General features: G+C 40.5%; 1 protein-coding gene across 1 annotated transcript in view; it reads right to left on the reverse strand.

Annotated features, from left to right (window-relative positions):
- PCLO (piccolo presynaptic cytomatrix protein) overlaps positions 1-9,681 on the reverse strand; it is a 421,831-nt gene extending 412,150 nt beyond the window's left edge. Inside the window, 2 exon segments of the mRNA XM_030307861.1 lie at positions 1,619-3,416; positions 9,425-9,681. Coding sequence (XP_030163721.1) covers positions 1,619-3,416; positions 9,425-9,681 — 2,055 coding nt within the window.
- Positions 9,682-11,287: the final 1,606 nt, after the last annotated feature.

An 11,287-nucleotide genomic window follows, 5' to 3' on the forward strand; every position in this document is an offset into this window, starting at 1 on the left:
TTTTTTAATGGCTTATCTGGAAAGTTGAGGTAGTCAATATGACTTTGGGATAAGAGCAAATGATACTTTAGAAAAAAACCAGAAGTTGGCACATTTTTAATTTACATCATTTTTATCTCTCCTTGGCAGCAAACATCCCAACTAATCTAACAGCTACCAATGATCATCAATGCTGTTATTATTATAACATAGACTTCATTTATAACAAGGGTACACAAGTTTTCTCTCTCGGGGATATTTAAATCACACAATCCTTCATCGCCTGCTGTCAGCTCCTTCCTGGGCTGTTCGCAGACATAATGTACACATAAGCCACTAACAGCTGTCCTCCAAACAAACTAAGTGATTTCTGTACCTTCTCATCGGGTGGGAGCCACCAGATTTCTTTTAAAAATGTATTCTTCTGGCCTCTCTGTTCTCACTTATCTCATTATGTCACCTTCCCTGTATTATTTCTTAACTCCAGAGAATTTCTGAGTGGTTTTTTGTTGTTGCTGTTTTGTGTTTTGTTTGTTTTGTGTTTGTTTGTTGCTGTTTGGGGCTTTTGTCCCTTCTCCTTCAATGTCCCCAAATCTCCACCTATCAAAATCTGATTTTATCCAGGGCCTTTAAGTGCTAGGTTAACATTAACTGAATTCTTGAGAATTATTTTTCTGTCCTCAATCAGAGTAAACAATGATGAACGATCATTTGTCACTACTGGCCCCTTTATGATCTGATAGTCAGGAAGGCATACCCAAAGACTTAAAAATATAAAATATGATCCTTCTGAGAATACACCCATCAATTTTGAACCTGCTCTTATGACTTTTTCATTTTACGAACTGACTTATGCTGTTATTAATGACTCTCAACTAATAAGTGAAACATTACTTCATAAGGTATATCAAAACCACTGGCAGGAAAAGGAGAGGTATAGTTTGGAAAAGTGTACTTAATTTTATATTAAAATTGTATTTATGGGGCTCCTGGGTGGCTCAGTCAGTTAAATGTCTGACTTCAGCTCAGTTCATGATCTCACGGCTTGAGTTCAAGCCCCACATCAGGTTCTATGCTGACAGCTCAGAGCCTGGAGCCTGTTTCAGATTCTGTGTCTCCCTGTCTCTCTGTCCCTCCCCCACTCACGCTCTGTCCCTCTCTCAAAAATAAACATTAAAAAAATGTTTAAAATTGTATTTATAATGGGAAAACATGGTTCACTTTTTTCACAGCACAGAAATGATCCCAGTTAAGAGTACCATAATTTTGGAAGGCAGGAGTATGAATTTAAAAGGTAAAGTAATTATCACTGTATGGTAAGTAATAATAAATAGTGTGGATCTTACAGAGTACAATGAGTATATGCTCAGCATCTTTGATTTCATTTCGACTTTATATGCCAAAGTTATCAGAAATTGTGGCAGCATTTTGGGCTTATTATTGAAGAAAATGGCTTAAAACTTTTTTTTTTCTAAATTTACAATTAGAGAAGAAAAAGAGAAAGGAAGGAAGGAGAGGGAGAAAGAAAGGACAAGGGAAAAATAATGCCATCCTATCATACCAGTGATAAACCAAACACCATTTGTGTAAGCAATGATAATGGTTTAAGAGCATGAACACAATAAATAAACACACTCACCTCGGTTAAATGAGGATTGGGATTAAAACCACACAGGCTACACACAGTGGTTTGACACTCAGTGCATGTGTTAAAATTGGCCTTTTCTGGAACATGCAACAGAAGTTCAGTGGTATTGCAAAGAGGACAGATGGTTTTAGGGAGGCCTTGTCCTGGAGTCTGGGCTGCAGACGGAGCAGTGGATGGCTGCAGAGGTTTCCCAGCTTCTGTTTGGCTTACTGGTTTTGTAGACGGCTGAGCTGAAGGCTTTGCCGGGCCTGGCTGTTGAGGTGGGGGCTTTGCTGGGCTGGGCTGCTGAGAAGGGGGCTTTGTCGGGCCTGGCTGTTGAGGTGGGGGCTTTGCCGGGCCAGGCTGCTGAGAAGACGGCTTTGCCGGGCCAGGCTGCTGAGGAGGGGGCTTTGCCGGGCCAGGCTGCTGAGGAGACGGCTTTGCCGGGCCAGGCTGCTGAGGAGGGGGCTTTGCCGGGCCAGGCTCCTGAGGAGGGGGCTTTGCCGGGCCAGGCTCCTGAGGAGGGGGCTTTGCCGGGCCAGGCTGCTGAGGAGGGGGCTTTGCCGGGCCGGGCTGTTGAGGTGGGGGCTTTGCCGGGCCAGGCTCCTGAGGAGGGGGCTTTGCCAGGCCAGGCTGCTGAGGAGGGGGCTTTGCTGGGCCAGGCTGCTGAGGTGGGGGCTTTGCCGGGCCGGGCTGTTGAGCAGGAGTTTTTCCTGTCCCTGGCTGCTGACCCAGAGACTTTGTTGCCCCAACTTGCTGAGATGGAGTCTTTGCAGGCCCGGGTGGCTGAGCTGGAGACTGTGACCCAGGTTGGTGAGCTGGAGATTTTGGTGCCCCTGGCTGCTGGGCTGGGGGCTTTGCTGGCCCTGGCTGCTGAGATGGAAGTTTGTCTGACCCAGCCTGTTGAGTTTGAGGCTTCGCAGGCCCAACAGGCTGAGCTGGAGACTTTGGCCCAGGCTGCTGAGCAGTAGGCTTTGTTGTCCCTGGTGGCTGGGCTGGGGGCTTTGCTGTCCCCGGCTGTTGCGCTAGGGCCTTCGCTGGCCCTGTTTGCTGAGCTAAGGGCTTTGCAAGCCCAGGCTGTGCTGTAGCAAGTTTTTCAGGTCCAGGCTGCTGGGCTGGAGGTTTTCCAGGACCTCCCTGCTGAATAGGTGGTTTGGATGGGCTTTGCACAGAGGGTTTAACTGATTCTCCCCTTAGTGTGTCTGACTGTTTTGTCTGAGGCCTGGTTGCATCTCTTTGAAGGGGCAATTGTGCCTGGTCTGTCTGAGGAGCCTGGGTAAGCCCCTCAATTGGCTTTCCTGTCCCTGAAGGTTGTAATTTAATCTTCTCTGGTTGCTGAGAAGATACTGATCTGGGAGAGCCATCCTGCTGCAGTGGGACCCTCGCAGGTCCTTGCTGCTTAGGAACTGGCTTAGGTGACTGTTGTGGTGGAGGTTTTGTGATTCCTTCGGGTTTTCCTTGTTCTTTCTGAGCCATTTTCTGTTTCTTGGCAGTTTCTTCCTGGGATGAATCAGTGTCTGATATCAAATCAAAAGGATTAAATTTATTTACAACCGAGGAGACAGCACTTAAAGGGTTAACCTCTGAGAGGAAGCCAGGCATCATACTAGACTTGTGCTCTTCCTTCAGATCAGTTCTGGACTTTGATTCTTTCAAGCTAATAGTGGAAGGACTCCTTCCAGGCAACTTCTGCTCTGACCTCAAAGTGTCTGTAGTTCTACTCTTACTGAGACCAGGCGGAGCTGAACGCCCTGGGTCCGGCGGTTTCCCTGATTGTTTTGGAGGATGACTACTATCCAACTCTTGTTTCCTAGAAGAGTGAAACAAAAAGAAGTAAAAATAATGGAAATTATCCCAACTCTAAATAATATGAAAAAGCTATTACTTTCTTACAGTCTCAAAATTACACTTGTATAAATATAATTAGAACACATTCTTGCAGTCTCCTGTACGTGACCAGAAAAGGTTTAATCCCTGTGTTACTTTCTTTACATGGGTAGAGATTTTCAACAAGAAGGTAAACAAAAAGAGAAAAAAACAAAAATAATACCTGCTACCGTAAGTCATGAAAACATAAGAAATCTAGCTAGACATTATTTATAATAGTTTACATTTACACTTAATAGAATCCAGACATACTTAACACCTAATTATATTAAATTGATAAATCAAGGCAATGCCATGTTCTAGTACATTCATGTTCAAAGAATGTTATTCTTCCAAATACTAGCAGCACCAAGAAATAAAACTAATCATTTTAAAATGTGGGAGATTGTGCCAAAAATTTTTTTTGATGTTGTTTGTGTGCCTTACTTGATTACAAGAATTAAATTACTCACATATGGCACGTGTGACATCTGGGAAATGTTTAGTAAAGGAAGTTATGTCAGGCATTTCCAGGGGCTGAGAAAGTTTGATAGTCTATTCAATTTTACTCTGTTCTGTCTACAAAGAAAATATCCATTAAATATTATCCTTATTAAACTTCATAAAATGAAAAGTCCTACTTTGATTAATTAGAAATTTTTGAGAAATAATTCCCTATTTCTTGTAGAAGAAAAATATTATGTCATTTAATTTTTATTCCAATAGCTAATACTTAATGAGATCTCTATGCAAAATAACAATTGATACTTACAGAATCTCGAGATATAGCCTGGTATGCAACTAGTAATAAGCTGGTTGTGACCCCATTTTTGAAGGTATTGTTACTTTTCTCAGAAGAAAATATATAATAATCTCTTAATGTTTTGTGTAACACTCTTGCCACTCTTAGGCTATTAGTAATATTATTCATTATTAACAGCTTTAAGAATGTAACTAATCTGCAAAATTTCTTTTAATTCATAGACAAATATACATGATGGATTTTTTTTTAACAGTTTTGGAAACATGATCACTTTTAAACGACTATGGCTAAATAACTGTAAGTTTTTACTTTTAGCCAAAAATTAAATACATTAATTTTTTTAAATAAGCCATTCTTCACTGATAAAGTTGCAACTAAAAAGAATAGGAGATATTAGAATTGTTAACAAATAAAATTATAAGTATTGCATTTGATAATGTAGCTTTTTAATTTTGGAAAAGATTTATTTATTTTTAATTAAAAGAAAAAAGAGAAAGTTATTCAGTAGCACTTAAAATATGAGATAGTCACAATAAAGTTCTATAAGTTTTGTTTTGTGAAAATTTACTTGCTAATGGGCCAGATTATAATTTTTTAATTTCAGATCATTTAGTACCTAATATGAATTAAGTTTTTGAAGTTCCCCAAAGGATACAGAAATTTGAGTTAGATCAAGTCATAAGGCATAACAGAAAGAAACACAGAAGCATTCCCTCTAGTTAGCAAAAAGTCCAAAGGAAATAATCTATACAAGCCAAGGTATGCAAGAAGTGATTTTGTGATAAAAGATAAATAAATAGAATTCTTAGTTTTGGCAATTCCCTCCAGGGGAAAAAAAAAAAAAGTTAGGAAATTTGAGATAACTGAAATGAGGAACTAAAATTATTACCCTAATTAATTCCAACAATTCTAACATAGCTATCTTTTAAAAAGCTACGTATTTCCATTTTGGGAAAATGATTTTGAATGTTTCTTTACAGGCCGCAAAAGCCATAGTAAACGACCTAAGATGGATTATTTCCAGAAATTCCACTGTTTAGATCTTCACATTATTCTAGAAATGATCCACATTCAATTAATGAAATCTACCACTCCCATGAAAGGGCACAATCTTAGGAACTTCGTTAGAGAAGTCCCTGTCTTATGAGTAATTATTAGGCATTTTTTTGAATTGGTTCCCTTGTGGAGTCCTAGAGACCTACATTTAAACAGAGTACAAAAGAAATCTATTCTTAATTTAACGAAATCCTCTTGAAAATACTATTAAGCTTAATCATTGTTTGTGTTATTTCACAGAATCCAGCCTATGTACAAAACAAATAAAAAATGAACTTTGCGAATACCAAGTAGTTGTGTTATCAACACCAAAATTCAAAGCAAGCTGCTTCCAGCAGAAATTACAATTGTATGTACTTCCTACAAGTATAAGTTATATAGTCTAACAAAAGCCCTGAGAAAATACTGACACAGATATGAAGATTGCCCTACAACTTAAACTAATTTCAGTTACTAGAATGATGTGAGTTAATGTAAAACATAGAGATGTGGATGTGAGAAATAGAAGGACAATCATTAAAAGAGATATAAGCTTAATCCTGAACAAAAATATAAGGATGTCTTAGCTAACTATGGTCTTTCAGTGAAGTTTTGTTTGGTGTAACAGTTGCTCTGTCAAAAACAAACATGACGAAAATGCAATCTGTGCCTTGTAAACTAGACTGGGACCTCCTAGAGAGGGAATGTGTTTCACTCATCTTTGCATCACTAGAACTGAATCTGTTAACTAGAGAGCATGTTTGATGAGTGAATGAATGAACACATGGATGACAATGAATTGATGAATGTATCAGGTTTTTGTTTTATGCTAGATTAATGCTTCATCAATTCTTTTCAAAGTCTTCTGCAGTCCTTCCAAGGCATAAGTGCAAACATTCTATATGCATTTTAGAACCTGGGCTTGGCTTGCTCCTCTAGGAAGAAAAATGTTTGTTGAGTTGTCTACCAGTTGGAGAGATGCAAAGGAATACTAAAGAAAATAACAGATTCAGTCAGAACTCCTATGAAATATTCTGCTAATCAGAAGCACTTTTCAGTAAAGCCCTTCTCAAACCTGTAGTTGTAAATAGAATGAGTTGACCAAGTAATAAAATTGTCTTCCCCTGGGTCTTTAATAAATCAAAAATTCAGGAACATTTTGTTTGTAACCTGTAACTTCTAGCTTGTAACTACCCATGCTTTAAACAACCTCCTCTTTCATTACTACTGTCATCACCAGATTAGAATTTTTCTTTCATCATTTAGCAGAAAAAATATTTCAGCTACAAATGAGGTAAACAGTATTCAAGGATAAGAATATAAAAGCAGTTGGAATGCTAAAAAAAACTTTTTAATGGAACACATCAGGCAATGACACTTGACAGTGCTGAGTCACATAAAATTTTTGATATTAGAAATACAAGCAACTTCAGGAGTATCTATTCATTTTTATACTGTAGAGGATACTAGGGCTTAAAGTGGCTAATAGATTATCCAAGGCTATAAAACTAGCTAGTCACAGGGGCACCTGGGTGGCTCAGTGGGTTGAGCCTCTGACTCTTGATTTCCACTCAGATCACGATCCCAGTGTCCTGGGATTGAACCCTGCATCGGGCTCCATGCTGAATGTGGAGCTGCTTAAGATTCTCTGTCTCTGTCTTTCTGTCTCTCTCCATCTCTGTTTCTCTCTCTCCTTGTGCCCCTCCCCCGCTCACAAGCTCTCTTAAAAAAAAGAAAAAAAAAAACAGTTAGTCACAGATATCTAGTATCCGGACTCCTGGTGGGGGTGGGGAGGGGAGTGGGAGTTCCACTGACTTCTCCACATGTAAAAAAAAATGTAGATACATCAGAATAACTCCTAACAGTGCATAATTCAATACACAACTTGTCTGAAGCCATCACTGCCAGTGCCATCCACTGCTGAGATTGATATTATTACTCTTTACAGAGTTCCTTCAAATTAAAATTCAAACAAAAATATCCCTGTCAACTTTTAACCAATCCTCACAATGATTCTACAAGATAGGTAAAACAAGTGTCACTTGCCTTGTTTGAAGCAAGGAAACTGAGGCACAATGGCTGAAACACATATACAATTTGCCTTGAGTCAGTGAAAATGAATAGGATAAGAACTTAGGGTTTTGGACTCTCAACCCTTATTTAAAAACAAAACAAAATACTTCCATGTCTAACTGACACACTTAACCCCTTCAAACCTTAAAAAATTGGATACGCTTTTTTATATATACTTAGAGTGCTTCTAAAAATCTGAATCTAAACCAAGTGTTTCTTTGGTTATCCCATGCGGGGATAATAAATTTCCAAAAATTATGCATCTTTTATAAACATCATTCAGTAAAATATAAGGTTTCAAAAATCAGCATATTGTTTATCTGTTTAGATGAAGCTGTCACCAATAAGTTTTGAGACCACAAATTACCTACTAATAATTCTACTCTAACAAAATTATCAATGGAGAATCTGATATAAGTACTGTATAAAACCAGTTTCATAGGCTGAAATAGTATTTTTCAGCCACCCTCTGAACCAAAGAAAAGTTAGGAATGCAGAAATGAAAGCTCAAACTTTTTCTTGGTCTATGTAACCAGGATGCTAAACCTGTTGCATGTACATATTAGGAAAAACTATAGAAGAGCTGACATACATTTCTAAAAAGCTAATAGAAGCACTGTACCTCATTATTATCCCATAAAAATATAATATATGAGCATTCAAAATTTTCCCAAGTTTTCATCAGTAGAGAAAAATGGTGCATATCATAAGCTGTTAATACTTAAGATAATGGATAGAAAAGGCTTTATACCAAAGAAACAACCCCATATATTACCAGTTAGAAAAACACATATAATATAAAGGGTCAGGTTTTTACTAGTAGTCGTGGCTTCATTTCAACAACACAGGATTTTTAGCTGATATATTGTAGAAATTTAAGATTTTATGTTAAAAATATTGCAACTATCCATGACACTTATCCTACGTTAAAAGTTATTTGATAAAATTATATGCATATACGTATATGACAGTTTCTAAGTTAAACTATTTTTATGAAATAGAGGATAAGAATCTACACCTACAATATCCAGATCTTTCAATATCTCAAGTGAAAATTGTAGGTCTCCCTTCAGTTAACATAAAGCAGGAATGGTTTCAGGACAACGGACAGAGAACTGTTCGCTAAGGGAGGGTGTAAAGTTAAAGGGTTTGTTTACAATAATAAAGGCAGGGCAGGCACAATGATTATACCCTCTTAGGGCTCTAATTAGAAAACAACTAATTTATTAGATGAAGCAAAATGGAGAGCTAGAGAAGGAAATTAATACGGTAATATTACAGAATAGCTCTTAATTGCCTGTACAAGTTGTCATTTATTTGGTTTGACTTGAAAACTATGTACTGGAAACTAATTTTAAGATAACACAAATTCACATGTTCTAAACTGTAAGATACTTTTGCATATAAAAGAGCAATAGTTTAAAAAATAGCATATGCTAATTCAGAAATACATGTACAGCACCTGCTCCGCTGCGACCGAACCACCTGTCTAATGCCATAATATATTTTAGGGTCCCTCATTGAATATAAAAGGTGTATTCATTCTATACCTTCTACCTAAACAGCTCCTGTTCTCCTCTGGGGGTGGGGTGGGAAGGAAGGACAAATCACCTCCCAGGGAATTAAAGGTATTGTTACAGAAATATTTCAGACATCATTCACAGAGAAAAAGACGCCGAAATGACTGGGGAGGTTTAAACAGAGACAGGTAAACACCCAGTTCTATCCATTTCCCAACACGTCCGTTTTGTATTAATGGAAGACTTCCAGATTAGTAAAACACTGGAGGGCGTCTCTCCACGCCATCCTAGGGGGGAAAGGTTCCAAAAGGCCAAAAATCACAACCTAAAATCACAGTTCCAGGAATGCAACCCTTGACTATCCCACTAGAAACTCTACAATGCATCATTTTTACTCTGCCCAGAGAAGGCTTATGATCTCTTTCTCGTCACCCCATTAGGGAAAATAAAATGAACGGAAACCACATATATGTACCGCCGTGCTGGCACATACGGGTTGGCACATATGTGCACGGGAAGCTGTACATATATGCCTGGACATATACATCATGCTGTGCGTGCCTGTGCATGGAAGACGGCTCCGCAGCGGCCGGGGGAACGCTTCCCTTGGGCAGCCCCTGCGCCCTTGACATGACAGCGGCGATCTGTCTCCTCTCCTCTTCGCTCAGCTGGCTCAGATCCGCCTCCATGCCGGCCGGGATCACGGTGTGCAAGGAGCTCCCCGCCCCGCCAGCCCCTCCTCCGGCTGCCGCCGCCGCCGCCGCCGCCGCCAGCCCTTCCGGGAGCCCTTCCCCTTCCAAGCTCGCCTCGTTGCCCATGGCTCAGAGGGACTCGGGGCCGCTGCGCTCCCTCCTTGCGCTGCGTCCCCGTCGGGAAGCCCGCGGCCCGACGAGCAACCGGAGCCGGGGTCCGCCGTGGGGCGTGCAGGCGGCCGAGTCCCAGGGCTCGGGACCCGGCACCGCTGCCCGGAACGCCAGGCGGGTGTTAGTCCCGCTCGCAGGTGACGCCTGCAGCTGGTGCCTCCTCCATGTTGGACAACTCCCCGAAGCCGCCTCAGCGCCCCGAGTCGGGAGAAGCAGGTCTGAGCAGTGCCAGCCGGGCGCCGTCCGCCCCTCCCACCGGGCCCCGCCTCCTCGCCCGCGCCCTCGCAGTGCGCATGCCTGTCTCGGAACAGGTGATGGCCGCACCCGCGCCCATCCCGTTCTGCGTCGCTCTGTATCCTTCCACACTCTCAGCACCGATTTAAAGGAGCCCGGGGAGAGCGCAGCTGAAAACCGGGACAACAGCCGGCGTTTCTTTCAGGCATATTTCAGGATGCCTCAACCTGAGTTTTAGCGGATTACAGTCAAGGGGTGGGGAGGGGCTGGAGGGGAGGTGTCAGTTTCCTTCTTTGATTCATGGGATCTGTAGTTTCAAAAAAAAAAAATTTTTTTTTTTTGTTTTTTTAAGGGAGCGTTTTTAAAGATTTTAGTAATGGATTCAGGTAACGAGATAAACAGGAGAAATCTCTGATGCCTTTGGGACAAATTCCCCCAAAGGAGCCGAAACTGGACCTTTTCACTTAGGACTTTTCCAGAATAATTACATTAAAACCTTAGGTACAGCAACCGCAAGGAGGTAAAGTTTTTGAATGCTTATCATTGTATCGTTCCCTAAAGGGACTACACAAAAGTAAGGGGTTACGGGAAATTATGGAGGAGATACTGTAGTAAGATTCAGATTGTAGAGTATTAAAATGTTCAAATGGTGTGAAATTTTGAAAACACGAATTCAGTCCTTTTTTGTACAAATGGACAAATAACCCAAAAAGTGGAATTAATCTGTACAGACACACACAGATGGCTAGCAGCAGAGTTGTAACTAAAACCCATCCCCACTCACCCCAAACGCACAAACTCCTCTTGCTACATTTCCTCGAAAGGAATGTTTTCCTTCAACACCGAATCCACAACCCCAATTTTACTATCTACCTTTGCTAACAAAATGGACGTAATGTCTCAGTTGTTGAGATTAAAGAAAATCAAAGCTAACAACGGGAACGAATAAATAATAGAAATGAATAAGTTGCCCAGAGAGTTTCCAGGTGTTTACAATAAGTGTTATGAAAGTTTTATATTTTGCATTCCACCTGTATCAGAACTAAAAAATGGTTCAGTTATAAAATTTGTGACACTTTTTTTTTTCAAGTTTATTTATTTTGAGAGAGAGTGCTGGCACAGTGGGGAGGGGCAGAAAGAGAATCTTAAGCAGGCTCCACACCCAGCTGGGGGAGTGGGGTGGAGGGCAGGGTGTTCCATCTAATGAATCCTGAGATCCTGACCCGATTCAAAATCAGGAGTTGGATGCTTAACCAAATGAGCTATGCAGACACCCCAACGTGTACTGCTTTTTAAAAAGTCCAGTCATCAGATGAAGTTTCACTGC

This window comes from Lynx canadensis, chromosome A2 (assembly GCF_007474595.2).
Source record: "Lynx canadensis isolate LIC74 chromosome A2, mLynCan4.pri.v2, whole genome shotgun sequence".
NCBI lineage: Eukaryota > Metazoa > Chordata > Mammalia > Carnivora > Felidae > Lynx > Lynx canadensis.